General features: G+C 42.8%; 1 protein-coding gene across 1 annotated transcript in view; it reads right to left on the bottom strand.

Moving 5' to 3' along the window:
- The window catches only part of tmtc1 (transmembrane O-mannosyltransferase targeting cadherins 1), a 146,595-nt gene extending 143,403 nt beyond the window's left edge, over positions 1 to 3,192 (bottom strand). Inside the window, exon 1 of the mRNA XM_023423025.2 lies at positions 2,777 to 3,192. Within this exon, the coding sequence (XP_023278793.1) occupies positions 2,777 to 3,072 (296 nt within the window). The 5' untranslated portion in view covers positions 3,073 to 3,192. The remainder of the gene's footprint in view (positions 1 to 2,776) is intronic.
- Between the last annotated feature and the right edge of the window lie 19,061 nt (positions 3,193 to 22,253).

Below are 22,253 nucleotides of genomic sequence, written 5' to 3'. Positions count from 1 at the left end.
ATTAGCATTATGTCCCTGTGCTGTTCAACACAAAATCTAACTGACCTGATCCCATTCACACAATGTTTACCACAAAAAAGTATGTTCTTTAGTAATTACAGTGGAACCTATATGCTCAATTTAACAACAATAATACAGTATTATTATATGAATATATTTATTCCTCTGCCTCCTTTAGTGATATTGGTACATGTAATAAATGTAGTGTATCTGCCTTAATGGAGGCAAGGATCAGTGACTTGGAAGCGCTGGGGTTCCTGAGCAGCTGTGAAGCCAGAGCGGTGTTGTAAATAGCGTGATTACATTGTCCATAGAGTCAGTGCCCCCCCCCCCACCTAAAAAAAAAAATGACATCAAACTCGAGGAGAAGAAGAAGGCATGGTAAACAATAACAACAACACATGGAATGGCAGCTGTGCTACGAAGCAAGTTCAACATACCCAGGATAACTTTTAGTTATCTGGCTTGACTGAACCTAACATTGATGGTCCTGATAACCTGTACTAAAAAGAAGGTTATCAACTGGCTCAGTTGACCCTGGGTTTACCTGTCCGGTTACAAGCGCGTTCATATGAAAGAGGCGGAGTTGTTAATTTAAGCAACATCGTCTGAACAATGAATGAAGTACTTCATACGATATTGATACTTGCCGGTAGGTTCGATTATAATCGCGTCCACAAGTGACATTTAACAAGGGGAAATGTAAAGAATGTGATTGACTATATGACTATTTTCGCTCTTTTGTCTGATGATGAACAAACTGTTATGAACATGGGATGCAGATAAAACAGTTGAAGTTAATGTCAGACTTCAGAGAGGAGAGAAAGATTCGAGGAGAGAAGTAGTTGATGTCTGATGAGTCAGACCGACTGAAATGTTCATTTACAACCGTGGAAATAATCAACTGGCTAATTTTTCTATCAAAGACATCAGAGGTTTAGTTTTTATTTCCAGTTGCGGTCACAGAGTCTCCTCGTGTTATTCTGAGCTGCGGTGATGAGGAAGAGAGTAAAACCATCGACACTGTCACGAATCCTGTCGGATTAAAGAATATCTGTTCAATTAAAATGAAGCTTTAATAGTTATTATATAGGCTATTTAGCGTGATAAACACTCCGTGCATTTTTTAAAAAAGGCTTTGTTTTAAAACCAGAGCGGACACATGGAAAGACTCAAACAGGAAAACTATTCCAATGATTTTTTAATATTTTATATCTACTGCTCGTTTATTATTGATCACTTAATTGTAAACTCTTTTGTCCCTGTCAGGATCCTGTAGGAATGGTGACTCCATTTTTCCAGTGATTTGATTGGTCAGTAGTTTGGCTGTTGACAGGTTTTGATGTGATCCTCTAAATTAACCTGCGCCTTAGCAGGTTAGGAGTTCAACATAGGTTACCACAGTGATTTACCTCGGTAACAAGTGAGCCACAGTCGTAGGACTGAATACCCAGAGTTAAACCTGAAGTTACCTGGATAACCTCTAATCCTGCTGTAACCGATGGTGGAAACACTGAATTTCATAGTAACATCAGCAAAAAAAAAACCTGTATTTAAGGCAACTTTTTAAAAACAATATTTTTGGTTGAAAAATGCTCCAAAATAAAAGGTTTTACCCACCCAGACTCACTGAACAGCCTGGCAACAGTGCAGCAGGTTAAAAAAGGTTTGGTATGTCTGATTCAGGACCATACACCAAGGCCACATCTCCTGTTAATGTTCTCCAACTTTCATTATTACTCACTGTTGTATATGGCTTTACAATCTAAAACTGTATCCTCGATTGAATTATAGAGTAAAAAGAAAAAAACAGAGCTGAGTCTTGGAGCTACAGACTTTTCTGGCTCACACAGAATCCATTTTTGTGTTAGCGAGGCTCAGTTTGGACATTTTCCCTCATTTAGGAACACTGTGTGGGCTGCCCTCTTTTTTCTCATGCAATCACTGCAACACAATATCATTTTTAACACAATCCCACCCTGTTCTGGATGCCCCTGATTCCTGCAACACAATCCAGCGCCAAACTGAGTACAGCAGACCCGCCCTCCTGGAGCACAGCAGCCCGTGTTTTCCCATCCTCAACCTCCTTTAACATCACCTCCTCATATCCCAACCCACGCTGCACACCTCCAACTCCACTGCAATGAAACCGAAAGTCCCCCAAAAAAAAAGCTGAGCAACAAGTGACACCTTTTTCTCCGAGTGTTTTTTTTTTTTTTTTTTGCTCGGTGTAAACTGCATTCCTTTAAATCCTTCAACCTGAATTTGCAACAAACCAGCGGTGAGGGCAGGGGTGCTGTGAGATGTGCTGGGACAAGTTCAATGTGTAGTTGGCCAAGCAGACATGCTGCCCCTGCTGTAACTCAAAATATAAATATTTATAACGGGAGCGGAGACTTGAACAGGCACAGTAAGGAGGAATCTGTGTAATGTTCACTATCACACTCTTACAGGGAGTTTCAGCGCATCGATTGTGAGTTTACAGCGACCACAACACATTGACTGATTCTTTCTATCTCATATGAAGATGCTGTAATAACCCAATAAGGTGTAATGTTAAGAGATATCTAGCTTGTATGGGTCTAAAGTTGACTGTGCGGCTGCAACAGCTGCATGACGTCAGCCTTAATTGAGTGTTTATATGGCTTTCGTGGGATAGTTAGCAGCTGGATTCTCACCTCGGGTTAATACTAATAACAGTGCGGTTGAACTAGCATGAGGCGTTTGTTGTGGAGGCTCGAGCTGAGGTGAAAAGACCGGAGTTGAGAGAACTTACTTGAAGGTGAGGATGCACAGCGGTCTGTAGGACTTGTGGCTCGTGTTGTCCGCCATCCTCTTGCCCCAGAAGTCATTGCTGAAGATGTTTCTGAGGCTGGAGCCCGGTCGTACGTCCGGGTTGTTGATGATAGCCCACACATCGTCGTGCACCAACTCCCCGCGGAGAGAGTTGCTGTAGCACAGGGCACAGAGGGCGGCCAGCACGGCGTAGCGACCCGCAGCCCACACCGCCTCCGGCCGGACGGTCACACGCGGCTGCAGACGGACTTTCTTCTCCCGTCCCGGTGCTGTCATGTCTGGCCTGGCTTCTCCCGCGGCTCAACTTGGCTGAGGATGAAGCTGGGAGCACCGGAGGATACGTCCATTCCGCCTGGCAGGTAGCGGCTGTGTGTGTTGTGGACTGCGGGGACGGTGTGGATGTGTTGTGCTGCCTTCAGGTACGGTCGGGGAGCGTGGGACTTACGGCTTACAGAAGAGTACCAGTGTAGTTATATTCTACTTGTCATCGCTTTCTTTCAGTGCAGATAAATTGAATACTAGTTAGTATTTAACATTAAACATTTTCTTGGTCTTGAAGTATGTTTTAAAGTTTATTCATAACCTTGTCCTTTCACAAAAAAAAATCTTAACTAAATGTCCACTTCTTTTTCAGCTCTCAACCACATCTCATGGCCTTTCTCCTCAGATGGAGGACTTTCAATGGGGAGAAAAGATCATGAAAAAGCTATTATGATTTTTTCATTTCATTTTTTGTTTTACAGCTAGATTGAAGGTGGCTAGCATAACACAGAAAATACCATAAACAATACACATGGGTGGGAAAATTATCGAATGACACCCACTTTAGTATAAAGAGTTTTGTATTAGCACTAATATATTGATGTAAAAAAAATAGTACTATTATTATAAAATAGCATCAAAATTACTTTTCAGTAACAAGTAACAACAGTCACAAAAAGTTTCTCCTGAAGAAGTAAACTATTGGGACTAGAGGAAAAACCATCGGAATTATGCAGGAAGAATGGAAGGAAGATTTGTAACTGGCAATAATGTTAGAATTAGTTTTATTAATTATGAAAACTGGACAAAATGCATGGTTGAGCCATCCATTGAAAATACGAGCTTATGTCGAGTACTTGAACATAGCATCAGCACGGAGAACCCGCCTGTGGACGCATGCGCAGGACGACTCTGCCTCACTAGGCGGATAGAAACATCAGCAGCAGAAAAATCAGTGCAGCCTGGTGGAAACTGGACGAGTGCATGATTGCAATGGCAGAGACTTGACCTTTTCCTCCGAACACCGACCCATGAGTAACTAACGAGTCCGGCAGGAGGAGCAGGTGATAGGAGAGCAGCAGCAATGCTACAGGGATGCTCCTGCAGGAGAGGCACATAGGATGACAGGCAAAACACATTCTTAACATCTCCCTCCCCCGTATAGAAAAACGCAGAATTGCAAAGTATCCAATTATTAATCATTTCATCACAGTTGAACTGCTGAATAGAAGATGGCCTACTTCACTTTGGGAAAGTTTTGATGGGCACTCACTGTTTCCTGACATCGAATTTTCAGCCTACTTGTTGTATAAATATGGCACTATTAAAATACTGACTGGTTCCAAATGGTCGTAGAGTGGAAGAAAACAAGACTATGCTGAAGGGGCAAGAAAGTAACAACTGGGCATTTCAGAGAAAAGAGAAATTGTACTGCAAGTGCCCAGACTTTACAAAAAATACTGGGTATCTACAGAATAGAGTGCTGAGAAACAAAACTGAAGTGTGAGGAAAATGGTGTTAACAACTTTTTTTGTTACTATGCACTTTAAGAAAGAGGTTCTTCTGCTCTCTAAAATACCTGCGTGTTACTCCCTCCTTATCCATAATCCAATTTTCTATCACTGCACTTATGTTTAAGTATCAGTTGGAACCAGTCAGTATTTAATTGGTGTCTGATTCATACAAAAATCTCACTGTAAATCTTCAGTTGTATTATAAAGTGTTAACCCAAATATTATCACAAAAAACAGTCAACAGATTAATTGGTATTTAAAATAGGTGCTAGTTTTATCCTTAAATATATAGCAAATATGATAACAGGCTAGAATTAACAACAACAAAGTTGTTCATCATTATAAGCTTCACAAAGGCGGGATTTATTGCAGAGTTGTTGCATTGGCTCTAATTCAGTTGTGCAGATCTAGTGTATTGCCAAACTCTGGAATCTCACCAACTGTAATGTGTGTTTACATCAGTGTTTTCAATAAAAGCTCTCTCCTTGACTCCAATTGTGTTTTTTTTTTTTATCTCCCAGGAATTGTGATAATCCGAAGGTCACACAGCAAATGAGAGTGAGATTTGGGAGAGACCTAGAGAAAGAGTGCGTATGAGAGAGATTGCCTGAGGGCAGACAGCAGAGAGTCAGTCAACAACATGCTGAACATCTGGTGCGTCCCCGCGCAGCCTGACCAAGTCATTGCGATTCCTGTTGCATGGTGGCCAGCTGGTCACTGAGTGCTCAGCCTCCTGCTCTGACACAGAGCTCATTTCGGTCTGAGGCTCTCCAGCACCCTAGAACAGCTGCTCACACTGAATACAAGCTGACCTTCTCTCTTATAGCAGACTGAGAGATGAAAGTGAGGTCAGTCAGTGCTGGATTCTACAGTGAATGTTAACACAGCTCTCCATCACCTGTACATTTTCTTCTGTTGAAATAACTTGAAAAGCTAAACAGGAAAGAAAGTTACGTACAGCCCTGCATGAACTGGCAATCTGGTCAGGTCTGATCTGGCTTTAATAAGGTTGCCAGGTGAATATTAACTACAATAACATTGATTGTAATGTGAAACTGGTCGCTCATAGTGATGAACCCTCAGAAAATGATCACAAACTCTGCAGCCCTTTGGCGCTTTTTGGCCTCATTTAACTCATCATTTTGGTTTCACAGCACATCGACGCGCTTCGTTTCAGTGCCCTCATCAACCCTTGTTTTCAGGAACAGCCTGGTGCCAGACCTCTGACTTGCTACTCACATTTTCATATTTTTTAGCATTTAAAATATATAACCACTGATGGTACAGGTTGTACTGTAACTATGACAGAAGTGATGGCATTTTGGTAAAAGAATGTGGCATTATGACACGTCTGATAACCGTTTTATAACATTTGTTTATCCAGGAAAGACTGATGAAGCATCCATGCATTTGACATAACACCAGTGGTGTGTGTGTGTGTGTGTGTGTGTGTGTGTGTGTGTATGTGTGTGTGTGAAAAAGGGAGACAGAGGGCGAGGCGCACGCACATACGCTCCTGTGATTATTCCCTCGTGTGTGTATGTATGGGTGTCTGTTACTGATTCGTAGTACTCAGCCACGCAGACGCACATGTGACTCTTCACAATCTGGATTCATCTAAACTTTCCGGCCCAGACACATCAACAGCCTAAGTGTGATTCATTATTCTTATTTTATCCGTCTTCATCATTTATGCAGCTTTGTTTTGATTTTTATGTGTACGTGTGATTTTCCATCAGGTCGTTACTATAATAATGATTTAGTAAAACCAACTTTCTTGTTCAGTAAAAGTAGCATCTCATGTTTTATCCTTGAAACACATTGCAGTGCGAACGCTGTTGTGTAACATTAATTACTAACCCAGGACGTGAGATACATTAGAATTGTTGCTGAAATAGTGTCGGTCTGATGGTCTGATATAATTATGAAAACATTTCTTCACCAAATTATTAATATAGTAACTACCTGATGGAAAATGCATCTGCGGGGCTGAGTTGTATACTAATCACACACTGATGCACATACTGTACATACACACATGTGGGACCTTGTATGAAATACTCACACGAGCATCTTTTCCTCCGTGTCCCTTTTCACTCCCACATAACATATGTGAGCGTTACGGCTCTGTGCTCTGGGGCAGCTCTACTCAGAGGCTGCAGATTTAAGAACATATCAGTCCAGCTGTCTTGAGATTAGTGATGCAGGGTCAGGGTTTCTTAATACTCAGACTCACCCCACTGCACTCTCTCATTATTATTCTAAATTTAAAAACTACCGCCTCTCAGAATAGTTTCAGGCTACATCCCTGTTTATCAGGGATGTCATATAAAATATGAACCATTTTTTTGAAATTTTGTCATAATTTCTGTGTGAAGTCTTGAGTAATGGCTAAAATGTGTTTTTTGAGGTCACACTGACCTTGACCTTTGACCTTTGGCCAACAAAATCTAATCAGTTCATCCTCAAGTCCAAGTGATGTTAAGATCCAAGAATTTTGTGCCAAATTTGAAGAAGTTCCGACAAGACGTTACTGAGATATTGTGCCACGAGAATGGGAGGAAATAATATGCCTCCGCCTGTGGCTGTTGCCAACATGGAGGCATAAAAATCATACGTAATCAAGAACCAAACGCTTTTTAAAAAAAATCTAATGGCAACTATTAGCCTGATTTATTATCACATGTCTGGACTTTTGAAACTATCACAGTTATCACAGGTTTATCTTGGCGATTGACACCCCTTTTTTTTTGATCATAAGTCCTAAAATTCCTGATGATATGTACCTTTCTGCTACTGACTGTATGATTGTACGTGCATCAATAACACGTTTAAAAACAAGAATATATAATGGTTTGCTGTGTCTTTGCAGCAGTGACAGTCATCCTGACACCTGCACCTTGCACATTTACCTGTGAATATTAAGTCAGGCGTCTATTTAAAGCCCACAGTTATGTGCAACCTGTGTGTAAGGTTTAATTTGACTGTGAGAGTGTGGTGCTTTGGACAGGATTTATAGACAGCCTGCCTTCGTCCCCTGCATCAACAAAATCCTGGAGTTCTTTTACCAACAGTGGATTTTGCAGAGGCGTGCTACACCTGTTAAAGTCACTAAAATAGACACGTTTTTTTATCTAGACACATGCTTGCAGCTTTTTTCATTACTGAAATTTCTAGCTTGGTGCATGGTTTGATCACTGTATGTATAGGGATAGGTCTAACCCATCCATTGAATTATGCTGTGTACATACTAAAGAAGAAAACATCATATCATATACATATTGCTTAGTTAAAGATCAAAGGGGATCTTTTTACATGGTTGGATGACTGTTGACGAGGTGATAGATCTGTTATTTAAAAAAACCTGTCAGAACCATGGACAGCTTCAGGATGGGAGTGGGGAGAGAAAGGGAGAGCGAGACACTATTAAGCTATGTTGCCCCTGACCGAATATTACAAAGAGATGTTACATAACTCATTTGTCACTGCACGGAAAAATTGTTATGGGAGGTTGTTTCCTGCATCCATTCTATTTTGAAATATTGCTTTTGTCACTGACATAAAGGAGAGCCCTGATTCACAAAGGTGTTTGATTGGGCAATGAAGTCTTCACCACATGCTGATGGACAGACAGGATGCTCAGCTTTTAAGTGTGTAACAGAAACGATAAGAGAGGCTGCTGAGCTGAATGCACTGGCAGGATGTGAGCTCCAGTAGCAGCTAATACTGCACATCATTAAAGGTCCCATTTTACACTTTTCTGCTGTTTTATATGAAGCATTGATCCATGAGAACATGTATTTGTAGCTCAGTTTCTGAATACAGGCTGTGTGCATTTCTCTGTGGACTGAGCACTTTGATACTTTCACAGTATTAATATAGAACCTAGACCTGCTTTATAATCAAACAACACATGGACATCTACTTTTATACTATATGGGACCTTTAACAATCACCAATGTTCAGATCAATCATGTATCAGCAAGCAAATCTTGCTGTAATGTTCTCACCTGAATATTGTTTAAAGACAAAATTGAAACCTGTCCTTTAACTTGTTATTAACTGGAATCAAGTCTTGTCTTACTTTACACTGTATATTCATCGTAAAGCTTCAGGATAAATGCAATTTTTTTTGTAAAATTAAATCTATTTTTAGATACTCTTTCCAATGACTTTGTTGATAATGTCACTGCTTCTAAAAAATTCTGAACATGTCTTAATTTCTTGTTGGAGTACTATAACAATGTCATGTACTTAAAGTGGATGCTTGTCAGGAAAAGTTCAGCAGAACTTGTTTAAAGTGTCTTCATTTATCTGGTGAGGCCCCCGAGCTGAACGGGGGCTTAATGAGAAAGTATTATCTTAATACGGATGTTACAAGTAATGATCTGTAAGTATACGAGGAGGGAACGAGAAGAAAGAGAGGAGGTTCGGTTCAGATGAAGGAGCAGAGGAGAGAGACAGGACGGAAGAAGAGATGAAAGTGCAGACCATCTGCCTTCAACGTTTTTCTCCCCTCCTTTCATCCCCTAACATTTTTCTCCATCTGGCCTGTTGCACCTCACCTGGTGTTCCTCATCAGGATCATCATTAGAGCGAAAACCTCCTCCGCTCCTGTCTAACACTGCTTCCCTCCAGGGTTGGTCAGCCTTGTGTTTTGTCTCCAGCAGGAGAGAAACACCTGCAGCCAGGTAAGCCCCACGAGGCTGTGTGTCCTTATCTCGCTCTTGTCAGTACTCACAGCCTCTGTAATCACCACATCAGTTATTCAGCGCTCTGTATGAATCACCAGAGACCCGGGGAGGGAGGAAAATAAAACACCTGCTCTCTCTGTCTCCGTCTCTCTCTCCTCTGCTCCTGCAGCTTCCTGCTGAGATACAAGGGGAACTGCCGGGAGGAACCATTCACAATCGTGTGTTTGCGAATCGAAAGTCCCACCAGAGCTGATTTCTGCATCTGTTGAGTGGGTTTTTGTGCTTTCAAGGTCCTGTGTGCTGTTTTTTTTTACTGCAGCTAAACACTACCAGAACTGTGAAAAAAAACTCTCTCTGAAACTGCCTGTTCCATAAAAGCTGATCAAATGTGATACACACATAGAAAAAAAACAAACTAATAAGTAAAGGTTTCAGTTTTATGAACAGATGCTTTTAGCATAGGAACTCCTCTGACTGGTGACTGAAAGCAGCGTCATCAGCTCAGCTGTGATATCGGGTGCATTACTTTCTAATTGAAAGCCACAAACACAATCACAGTGCGATAACACTGTTGCAAAGAGGTGGGTGCTCAGCTGTTAACCTTGCAAACAGTGAATTAAAGACATCCTGAAGCTGACAAGATGGGGATAGGAATATAATCAATTATGAGTACTGATAAGTATTTTAACTTTTAGCTTTGAAATAGAGGTTTTCAAACTGCAGGGGGGGGGGGCTGTAAAGGGAGAGACGTGAGGCAAGGATACTAGTGTTAATAGCTGGTAATAACTGTGAAACAAAGCATAAAAAATGAATATACAATCATCGCTCTAAAAGCCGCGCTGTGAGCAACCTGCCTATTTTCCATCAGGCAGCAAGAAAGTCGGCTGTGGATGCTAATTCAGACCTAAATCAACCTGCCAGCAGCTACTTCTCTCTAGTGGTGGACTTTTTAAAGTGCAGTGACATAATTCCCAGGATAAATGGTGTCATGAAAAACAGCACTGCAATATCACACTGAGCTGTCAATTGGATGAAACCCGACATCAGACTGTCAGTGGTTAACACACAAACTGAGCTTTCTTTATGCAGCACAACTGGCTATCTTGGACTGTAGTAAAATAATTTCAGTGCTGATGTGCAGTCATCACAGATCAGCTACTTAACTGATTTTCTCTGTAACCACCCACAATATGATTACTGGCCGTGCCATTGGTTTCATTCAAAGTGCATTTAATCTCTCTCTCTCTCTCTGCATGTTTTACCTTGTGCTGCTGCTGCATTTATCTGACAGCATTCAGTTCAGATATGTCACGTTGAAAGTGAAATGTTCCGAGGTGCTTATTCAGACACAAGACTGACACTTGCCATCAGATTAACATATAGGACTGTGTCTGAAAGGAGCTTCAGTCTTATTCTATCTTCGTTTCAACTCTGGAAAGACCTACCTGAGATAAGGAAGTCATATCTTTTGTCACATTTTTACAGAATAACATTTCACTGAGTGAATTGTAACTTTTAAGCTTCTTAATCCAATGTGGTCTTTCTTTACATTATTTTTTGTTCTTTCATGTGTTTTACTGAAACTGATTTTATCCAGCCCCAGGCAATCACCATCAATGGTTTAATTAGAGTTTTTTTAAATAATTAATTCTTCATTTTAGTTTTAAGTTACAACATAAATGACAGTTAACCGCTGTAGTTTTTATGCCTGAAGGAAGTGAACAAGCAGACATCCTCCACTATTTCATTTCATTATTGCAGCTGGTTGGCTGATCGCCACTAAACAGCAATAACACCAGTTATGACACAGCCTGCGATCCCGTGCATAGAGGGCCTGTCAAATATTAGCCATTGTGCTTTAGGTTGAATAGGCCATTAGAGTAAAGGATGATTAGAGTGGCACTCAGCTATGAAGAGCACAGGGACGCCTGCACTTGATGAGCCCCTCAGGGATATAGTGCAGGGGACAGGCGGTCAAAGCGGCTGGACCCGGAAGACTGACACTTAATATGCAGTCACACGGAGTGATTAACAAGGATAATGCAATTAAGTGCTACATGAGGCAAGCTGCTAAGGAGATGACTGTATTGTAAAATAATAAATGCAGCCATTATGAAGTGAAGATAGTCGATAAAAATAGGAGCAAAGAGGAATTGCTTGGCGGCCACCCCAGAGTTCAGATTTAAGCAGCCTGTTAAGATGCAGCACTAACACTTCAACTTTCATCCAGCACATACACAGGGAGCAGCAGAATGGCTTTATCTGGTTTGGGGGGTTATCATAAGAAATGGTTGATGAGGTCATACTGTAATCAGGTTGACCCCGAGCTATCCTTGGTTGATAGGAGAGGGTGAAAGAACCGACTGAGCAAAGCAGACAACAGATTTCACCAGTCTGATGAACTCCAGGTTCTTATGATAAATCCACACCAGATAAGGTTGCTCTGCCTGCTCCAACCTTAACTGATAGAAGCTCCTGGTTGCTGATGTTGTAGTTCCTCTCCATTGAAGTGAGCTTGGGAAGGAAGAAGGTGCAAGGATGGAGCTTCTGTTCTTGGTTGGATTGTCTGGAAAGGTGAGGTTGGGCACAGATGTGAACCGCAGTTTCATTTCCTGGAAGGCGTCTTCAACTTCAATCAAAGGAGCAGGAGACCGGAGGGGGTGAGGGTGCAGAGAGGAGCCACAATGGAGCTGCAGGCCCAGGTGAAACACCTGTAAAAGTTTGTGAAACCTACGCGATGTTGCAGCTGCTTGTGGGTAGAGAGACCTGGCCAGGTGAGCACCACCTGGACCAAGGACAGGTTAATCTGGATGCTGTTGTTATGTCAAAGTCCAGGAATAAAACTGTGGACATATCAAACTAATTCTTCTCTGGTTTAACAAAGAGCTGATTCTCCAGAAGCCCGCCAGTATAAGTACAGTGGCTGCCTGGAGAATGGGGAACAGGTAGACAGCCAGATGACTTGGAATGGTTGCTGGAGAAAAGTGGTCAACATGAATGAATAACTGACACAGAGATGACATATAACCACAGACAGACATATGCCATGTATATGATGTGCTTTATCATAGAGAAGGCCATGATTATTAGTTTGTTAGCATTAAACAAATATAGCTCCCATAAGGTTTGAAAAATAGCTATAAAAAGGCACATGGAATCTGTTAATCCATATTTTTCTCCATATCCATATTTTTCTCCACCTGTTAATCAATATTTTCTTAAATGGACAATGGATCACGTGTGTCATGACCCGGGTCTCAGGCCATGACAGAAGGAGGGAAATACACACAGTTGAACTGAGTAAAGAATAAATCACATTTATTTAAATAAAAGAAAGCCAAACGTATGAGCTGATTGTATGAAATGGGCAGTTAGTAGATCAGTAGTGTCAGCGGTTGGATGTATGAAACGTTGGTGTTGTGTGGAGCAAAACCACAGGTAAACCAAACCAAACCAAACAAAAGAAACCACATGGTGCAAGGGGCAGATCCAGTGATGAAGATAGTGAGAGAGATAATGGGGTCCGTTGATCCTAAATGCTTTCTGGGTGGACTGGCCAGGTGCACCAAGTTGCACTAACACTAACTCCGCCTACCAGGACCTGAAGGGAGACAAAACAGAAGCAGCAACCAAGGACAAGACACCCCTATAGGCCATGACAGAGCCAGAGGGCCGTCACACATGTAATGTGGAAAGGGTTACTTATTGCATCAAACCCAAAGAGAATTATCACCAACTCAACACAGCTTTTGAGACTTTCGTATCTATACTACCTGCTCAGCACCAAACGTCAGACAGAAAACTTAGCTAGTGAACATAAGTTAAATATAATGGTGGAAGTAATATTTTGCTGGAATGTGGAAAAGATTTCTTTTATTAGGTTCTGTTGTAGAATATAACTAGAGCTGGAACTTTAACTGGAAATATGAATGGTACAACAATCCCAGTGCCAGTGAGAGCCCCCCAAACACACAGACACACACAGAAAAGAAGCGATGCATTCATGTATGTCAGATGGTTGCTGATGAAACACAGCAGGAGGTGACGTTTGTGCCACATTTTGAGGATGTCAAAGAATTATATAGCTCCATCAAAATGGGTCAAATTACTTGTATGTTGATTCATTGAAGGAATAAAAAGAGAGAGTCTATAAAAGTTGGCCTTCTTCTTCACCTGTGTGCCTAATGCACTATGCTGCTGACGAAGACACAGCTCTCAGTTGAGAGTTTTCTGTCTTGGGCTGCCACCATGTGGCATAAACAGTGCAACACATACTTTCAGCTGTCACATTTAGGGATTGATATGCTTCAGCTGTGCTCTCTCTAACTTTTTCTGCTGCCTATATGCTCCTTCAACATTTCCTTTCTCCTTTCAAAAAGGGTTGATGTTTTCCCTCTTTTATCTTTCTAAAGTGTGTTTTATCTCCTACTTCTTCACTATCTCTTCTTTCCTCCTCACCATGTATTACACCACGTTGACTTATCAACATGACAAAAGAGTAACCAACGTTGGTCCCACAAAGAAAAAAAAAATGTTTCGAAATAATTAAACTTAAAAATATTCATACAGGTCATCATTCTGTATCAGAAAATTATCATTTCATTAACGTTAATGGAGGTTGCTGATGGTCGAGCATACATCCCGCCAGCTGCCATTATATACAGTAAACCCAAGATCATGGGAGGGAATGCCGGCACGAATGACTAATGAATAACCATATAACCTGAAGGCTGTTCTACTCAGAGCACGGACACAAATTGCAAACGCATGGATCCAGAAATCAGACATGACAGCGGTGTGGTTTGAATTAATACATGTATAGTGTATATGATGGTGTTGTATTAAGGGACAGTGCACATGCACTGTAAGATGCAGGCCATCTTGGATAATACCAACCACCCTCTACACAAGATTCTGGCAGGGCAGAGATGCAACTACAGCTATAGGCGAAGTCTCATCTCACTGCGCTGCAGTTCCGCTCAGGAGACAGTTCAGGAGATCCTTGTCCCCATTGCAATCAGGCTTTACAAAACCTTAGCCAAAGGCAGTGGCTCATGACCCGGACTATTTAACTATAACTACAACTATAGTTCAGCTGCTGGACAATTGATCCAAGAATGTATTATGAAACCGCTATTAGCTGTTCAAGAAAATACCCCAAAAAGCCTTGTCAGATTGGACAAACCTTTGGGAAGATTATACAAAATGGGCCCTGTCCCTGTGCCTAAAGGTGTTTTGACAATAATGACAATGTAAATTATGAAAAAAAAATTTTAAGCAATGACATAATGGGAAAAAAAACCTTTTGATATTAAATAGAACAAGAAAAAACAAGGTTTAGGTTGATTTAGGATGATGGGAGAAACATTTGGGAAGATTACACAAGAGGTGCCCTCTTCCAATGAGTGAAGGTGATATGATAGTGATGACAAAGCAAGGGATAAGGTAGCAAAATATGAAATTGTTTTTAAAGACAACCCTTAAGAGAGCAAAAAAAAAACTCCAAAGCCCAAAGCACCTTTTACATCTAATTGGAGAATAATTGGCACTTTTTCAAGGCATGAAGGTGTCACCTTCACCTCTTGGAAGAGGGCCCCTCTTGTGTGATCTTCCCAAGGATTTCAGCAATCTGACCGAAACAATTTTATGGAGTTTTTTTTCTAGCTCAATTGAGGGTGATATCGAAACAATTTCTTTTTTTGGGGCTTTTTTTATGCCTTTATTGGGTAGTATAGAGGAGAGAGACAGGAAACGGGGAGGCTGAGAGAGGGGGAATGACATGCAGTAAAGGGCCGTCCGATGCGGGATTCGAACCAGGGGCTGACTGCAACGAGGACTGTAGCCTCTACACATGGGGCACCTGCTTAGACCACTGCACCACACTCTCTTTGTTGGAGTTTTTTTTCTTCATCACTTGAGCGTGGTTTTGAAAAAATTTCCAATTTTGCCGGATCACCAAGTTGTATCAAAACTGTTTCTTACTTTGTGGAATCACCATTTGCATTTAATTTCACCATCAAGACAACTTCATGCCTTGGAAGAGGGCCCCTCTTTAGTGATCTTCCTAAGGATTTCTCCATCTGACCAAAACAATTTTGGGGAGTTTTTTTCTTGCTCACTTGAGGGTGGAGTCGAAACAATTTCCTATTTTGACTAATATCCAAGTGGTGACGAGGTTGTGGATGGCTTTGAATGTATAGAGAAGGATTTTGAACGTGATACGGAATTTGACTGAGCCAGTGGAGCTGTTGGAAGACAGGGTTGATGTGGTGAAAGGAGAGTGTTCGGATGATGATGATACGGGCTGCAGAGTTTTGGACCAGTTGGAGCTTATGGAGGGATTTGTGGGGGACACCGAAGAGGAGTGAATTAAAATAATCAATGCGCGAGGTGACGAGGGTGTGAACTAGAATGGCAGTGGTGTGAGGGGTGAGAGAGGGGCGGAGACGATTAATGTTGCGTAGATGGAAATATGTAGACCGAGTGATGTTATTAATGTGGGAGCGGAAAAAAAGTGAGCTGTCGAGGATGACACCCAGACTCTTAACCTGTGGGGAGGGGGACACTGTGGAGCTGTCTATGGTGAGGGAAAAACTGTCAGCTTTGGATAGGGAGGATTTGGTGCCGATAATAAGAAGTTCAGTTTTATCACTGTTTAATTTGAGGAAGTTTGCAGTGAACCAGGATTTGATTTCAGAAAGGCAGTGGGTGAGGGAGGAGGGAGGGAGAGTGGAGTTTGGTTTACTAGAAAGATAGAGCTTGGTGTCATCCGCGAAGCAGTGAAAGTGGATACCATATTTACGGAAGATATTGCAGAGGGGGAGAAGGTATATGATGAAGAGGAGGGGCCCCAGGATGGAGCCCTGGGGCACACCTGAAGTAACGGGGGAGGGCTGTGAGGTAAAGGACTTGAGCTGAATGAACTGAGTGCGGCCAGTGAGGTAAGAGTGGAACCAGAGAAGGGGGGTGTGAGTGATGCCGATGGAGGAAAGTTTACTGAGGAGGATGGGTTGAGAAACGGTGTCAAAGGCCGCACTCAGATCGAGGAGGATGAGGATGGAAATCAAACCGGAGTCAGATGCCATGAGGAGGTCATCTGTGATCTTTGTCAGGGCTGTCTCTGTGCTGTGGCAGGGACGGAAACCGGACTGTAATTGTTCATATAGGCTGTTTTGGGTGAGATGGGTGTGGAGCTGAGAAGCAACAGTTTTCTCAAAAATTTGGGAGATGAGAGGAAGGTGAGAAATGGGGCGGAGGTTATTGAAGTTATTAGGATCTGAACCAGACTTCTTCAGGATGGGGCTGACGGCTGCAGATTTGAAGAGAGTGACAATTCCAGAGGACAGTGAGGAGTGGATAATAGCTGATATGAGGGGGAGCAGAAAGGGGAGGCAGGATCTGACTAGGACTGTGGGGAGGGGATCCAGTTGACATGTAGAAGGCTTGGACTTGGTGATGAGCTTGGATATTACTGAGGGACAAGGGAGTTCAAAGGTGGAAAATGGATGACAAGGTGGAAGAATTTCAGAGGAGGGGAGGGGTGAGGTTGTGGAGCCAAGATGCTGGTGGATTTTCATGACCTTTTCTTTTAAGAACCGGAAGAGAGAATTACAGGTGTCCTTTGAGTAGAAGTGGGGGGGTAAGGAGTCAGAGGGTTGGATGATGCTGTTAAAAATGGAAAAGAGAGTCTTCGTGTCGCCTGCATTAGAGCAGATAAGTCCAGAGTAGTATTGTGATTTAGCATTAGAGATGGAGTCCTTATAATGAGATAGCTGAGCAGTATACATGTCTTTGTGGATGGTAAGACCAGATTTCCTGTAGAGTCTTTCAAGCTGTCAATATTTGGATTTCATGGTGCGGAGATCGGGAGTGAACCAGGGAGCAGACCGAGTGAAGAAAACAGAACGAGATTTGACAGGAGCGAATGAATTGAGAATGTTGGTAAGACCGTTATTGTACATAGAGGATTTGTAGCAAGGTCTGTTGTCTCTTTGGTAAGGGAGTTAGGAGCAAGTGGACAAAGTGTGAGGAACATAGTAAAGGACATGTCAGATGAGGCAGAAAGATCCAGTCAGTGGATTTGGATGAGAAGAAATAATGGTAGCTGGGGGCCCAGCAGGGGGAGCACTTAGGATAGACAGACTCTTAGGAGAAGCAAGGAAGAAATCCAGGAAGAGGAAGTGTTTTTAAGTGGGGGGTGTGGCCTGTGTGAGCCTCTTTGAGACCATGCGGTTAGTCTAGGTGAGGTGGCCTGTATTGTTTGCTTGTATTGTTTGAATTGGTTTGTAGTGTGTCTTTGGCTGTTTAGGTGAGTTTGTTTGTTTTAGGTGAGTTGAATGGTGTGGTGTTGGAGAGTAGGGGCGGGGGGGTAGAGCACAGCCTAATCCGGCGGGGGAGAGCTAGCCCAAAAAGGCACCTCTCCCTGACTGTACCTCCCTCATTGTCTTGGAGAGTGGGGGAGTAGGGGGAGGTAGAGCACAGCCTAATCCGGTGGGGGAGAGTTTAGCTCAAAAAGGCATCTCTCCTTGACTCTACATCCCTCATTCAAAATGGCCCGCCACTTTCTCAAACTGTTTAGGGGAGTTTGTTTGCTGAATCTGCTAGTGTGTTTTGTCAGAGTTGATGATGGTGTTGTTTGTGGTAGCATAGGCAAGATAAAGAAAATAGTCGTGGTGTGAGGAGCAGTGATGGCTGGCATTAGGGGAGTGACTCTGGGAAGCCAGTGATCACTGTCTAGCCTCCTGGAGGTGTCGTGGGACCAACTAGACGAAACACTGGTGAAAGGAGGTTCCCACCTGATGATCCCAAAGACATGTTAGTTATCACTGCTCATTAGTCTGTATAGCTAAATTAATAGTTATCATAGGACATGTTAAGCTTAGGGAGCTATTCACTGAGTCTGGTCCATTTTCTGTAGCACAAGTTTCTTGTGTTTGCCTTAAATTAAAAATACAGGGTGACAAGATCATCAGGGGTGAAGGAAGAGTCCGGTGTCAGGGTGGCGATACAGGAGGAGAGGAAGTCCTTGTTAATGTTCTTAATGTTGAGGAATGAAATGACACAGGGGTTCTCGGAAATGGAGAGACGGAGGGTGACATTAAATGAGAGGAGGCAGTGGTTGGTGGAGTTGATCAGCAGTACAGTTGGAGGGGGTGAGACCAGAGCAGCAAATTAAGTCCAGGGTGTGTCCTTTTATGTGTGTGGGGAAGTCTGAGAACTGCTGGAAGCCAAAACTGTCGAGTGATGAAGAAAAGTCTTTGGTGAGGGGAAGAGCAGTATTGTCCATGTGTATGTTGAAATATCCCAGCAGAATAACATTCGAAGAGAGAGTGGAAAGGTGGGTGAGAAGGGCAGAGAACTCATTTGAAAATTCGGTGTGAGGCTTGGGGGGACAGTAGACTGTGGCAATGATTGTGGGAGGGGGTCCAGATATTTGACAGGCAAGGCATTCTATTGACGAGAGGGGAGGCACAGAAACTGGAACAACCTTCCACTTCTCGCGGTAAAGTATCCCGAGACCACCTCCGCGACCAGAGCCGCTAGGTTTGCAAAAGTAAACAAACCCCGGAGGAGTAGAGTCATTGAGCTGGGAAAAGTCACCAGGTAGTTGCCAGGTCTCATTCAAACAAAGAAAATCGAGCTTACAGTCAGTAAGGAGATCGTGGACGAGATATCCTTTACCCGTGAGGGAGCGGATGTTCAGCAGACCGAAGCTGATGCTGGTGTTATCGCTGGAGAGAGGAGCGTTAGCCGACCTAGCCAGGCGGGCTAACACACTGTGGTCGACAGACCGGCCGGTGTTTATGGGTGGGCGGCGAGTGGAGGACCAGAAGGAGGTAATCCCTTTGGAGCAGGTGAAGAGGAAACCCCGCCGAGAACCACGGTGGATGTACCTCGGGCAATGCTGGAAGCCGATGTCTGGATGGAGACGAAGAGCTGCCGGTGGATACTGGAGTAGTCCTTCCACAGGTAGATGGAGGAGAGACAGGACAGTCCAGACCAGTAGGGACCACACATAAACCCTGCTGGCCCACATAGAGAAGCGCTGTAGAAAGGTAGTGACGTGGAGCCGGGCGGTGAGCCGAGCAGGTAGGCAAAGTTAGCCTGCTATCACAGAAGTACGAAGTGATGACAGCAGAACTGAAAAGATCAGGCTACAGAGGAGGGATTAAGATTCCCAAAAGAGTAGAAATACGGTTGGAGTGTGGCTGGAGAACCATAAAAACACTTTTAAAAGTTTAAGAGTTGCCGGTGAGTAGCAGCAGCAAAACGCGCAAGCGTTCACTCATCCAGAAGATCACACAAAAGGGTGACGGTGTCTTGAGGGATAAAATGAAATGTCGATAAACCAAAATAACAATTTTTTGACAACATTTGGTGATCAGGAAAAATAGTAAACAAATCCATGTAACTGTTTCGGTCAGAATGGAGAAATCCTTGGGACGATCACACAAGAGGGGCCCTCTTCCAAGGCATGAAGGTGTCTTGACGGTGAAATGAACGCAAATGGCGATTACGCAAACTAAGAAATTGTTCGAAAACCACTTGATGATCAGGCAAAATAGGAAATTGTTTAAACACGACCCTCAAGTGAGCAAGAAAAAAATTCCATGAAACTGTTATGGTCAGGTGGGAAAATCCTTGGGAAGATCACACAAGAGGGGCCCTCTTCCAAGGCATGACGGTGTCTTGATGGTGAAAGTAAGGCAAATGGCGATTACGCAAAATAAGAAATAGTTTGAACACCACTTGGTGATCAGGCAAATTAATAAATTGTCCCGACACCAACCTCAAATGATCAAGGAAAAACTACAAAGCACCTGTGAGGTGTGATTGGAGAATATGCTTGGGATGATCACGCAGGAGGGGCCCTCTTGCAAAGGGTGAGGGTGTCTTAAGGGATCAAATGAACGTAAATGTCGATAAGGCAAAATAACAATGTTTCGACACCATTTGGTGATCAGGAAAAAATATGAAATTGTCCTGACATCACCCTCAAGTGAGCAAGTAAACAACTCCATGTAACTGTTTCGGTCAGAATGGAGAAATCCTCGGGAAGATCACACAAGAGGGGCCCTCTTCCAAGGCGTGAAGGTGTCTTGACGGTGAAATGAACTCAAATGGCGATTACGCAAAGTAAGAAATTGTTTGAAAGCCACTTGGTGATCAGGCAAATTATGAAATTGTACCGACACCAACCTCAAATGATCAAGGAAAAACTACAAAGCACGTTTTAGGTCTGATTGGAGAATATGGTTGGGAAGATTACACAAGAGGGGACTTCTTCCAAGGCGTGAAGGTGTCTTAATGGTGAAGTCAACGCAAATGGCGATTACGCAAAGTAAGAAATTGTTCGAAAACCACCTGAGGATCAGGCAAAATAGGAAACTGTTTCGCTACGACCCTCAAGTGAGCAAGAAAAAAAGTCCATGAAACTGTTTCGGTCAGATTGGAGAAATCCTTGGCAAGATCACAAAAGACGGGCCCTCTTGCAAAGGGTGAGGGTGTCTTGAGGGATGAAATGAATGTGAATGTCAATAAGGCACAATAACAATGTTTCAACACCATTTGGTGATCAGGAAAAAATATGAAATTGCTTCGACACCACCCTCAAGTGAGCAATTAAACAACTCCATGTAACTGTTTCGGTCAGATTGGAGAAATCCTCGGAAAGATCACACAAGATCAATAAGGCAAAATAACAATGTTTAAACACCACTTGGTGATCAGGCAAATTAGGAAATTGTCCCGACACCAACCTCAAATGATCAAGGAAAAACTACAAAGCACCTGTGAGGTGTGATTGGAGAGTATGCTTGGGAAGATCACAGAAGAGGGGCCCGCTTCCAAGGCGTGAAGGTGGCTTGACGGCGAAATTAATTCAAGTGGCGATAATGCAAGGTAAGAAGTTGTTTGAGGCTCCTTGTTGATCTGGCAAAAATATGAAATTGCTTCAACACCACCCTCAAGTGAGCAAGAAAAACCAAGGAAAAACTACAAAGCACGTTTTAGGTGTGATTGGAGAATATGGTTGGGAAGATTACACAAGAGGGGACTTCTTCCAAGGCGTGAAGGTGTCTTGATGGTGAAGTCAACGCAAATGGCGATTACGCAAAGTAAGAAATTGTTTAAACACCACTTGGTGATCAGGCAAATTAGGAAATTGTCCCGACACCAACCTCAAATGATCAAGGAAAAACTACAAAGCACCTGTGAGGTGTGATTGGAGAATATGCTTGGGATGATCACACAAGAGGGGCCCTCTTGCAAAGGGTGAGGGTGTCTTGAGGGATCAAATTAACGTAAATGTCGATAAGGCAAAATAACAATGTTTCGACACCATTTGGTGATCAGGAAAAAATATGAAATTGTCCCGACACCACCCTCAAGTGAGCAAGTAAACAACTCCATGTAACTGTTTTAGTCAGAATGGAGAAATCCTCGGGAAGATCACATGAGGGGCCCTCTTCCAAGGCATGAAGGTGTCTGGCGTGAAGGCGAAGGCAAATGGCGAATACACAAAATAAGAAATTGTTTGATCACCACTTGATGATGATGCAAAATAGGAAATTACTTCAATACGACTCTCACGGGAGCAAGAAAAAAAACTCCATGAAAATATTTCAGTCAGATTGGGGAAATCCCCAGGAAGATAACACAAGACGGGCCCTCTTCCAAGGTGTGAAGGTGTCTTGATGGGGATATGAATGCAAATGGCGATTACGCAAAGTAAGAAATTGTTCGAACACCATTTAGTGATCAGGCAAAAATATTAAACTGTTTCAACACCACCCTCAAGTGCGCAAGAAAAAGTCTCCATAAAACCTATTTGGTCAGATTCGAGAGGTTCCCTCTTCTAATGCATGAACACGTCTTGACAGTGATGACAATACTGATGATCTCGAATGTGTGGTGTTTTGACACCACCCTCAGGAGAGCAAGGAAAAGACTCTGTATTGCATAGCTCAATTAAATCACACCAGATTTG

Source organism: Seriola lalandi, unplaced genomic scaffold (genome assembly GCF_002814215.2).
Source record: "Seriola lalandi dorsalis isolate HSWRI2012SDOR001 ecotype SW California unplaced genomic scaffold, Sedor1 jcf7180002054688, whole genome shotgun sequence".
NCBI lineage: Eukaryota > Metazoa > Chordata > Actinopteri > Carangiformes > Carangidae > Seriola > Seriola lalandi.
Note: the sequence above shows the minus strand (reverse complement) of the source record. Positions and strands in the feature narration are given on the sequence as shown.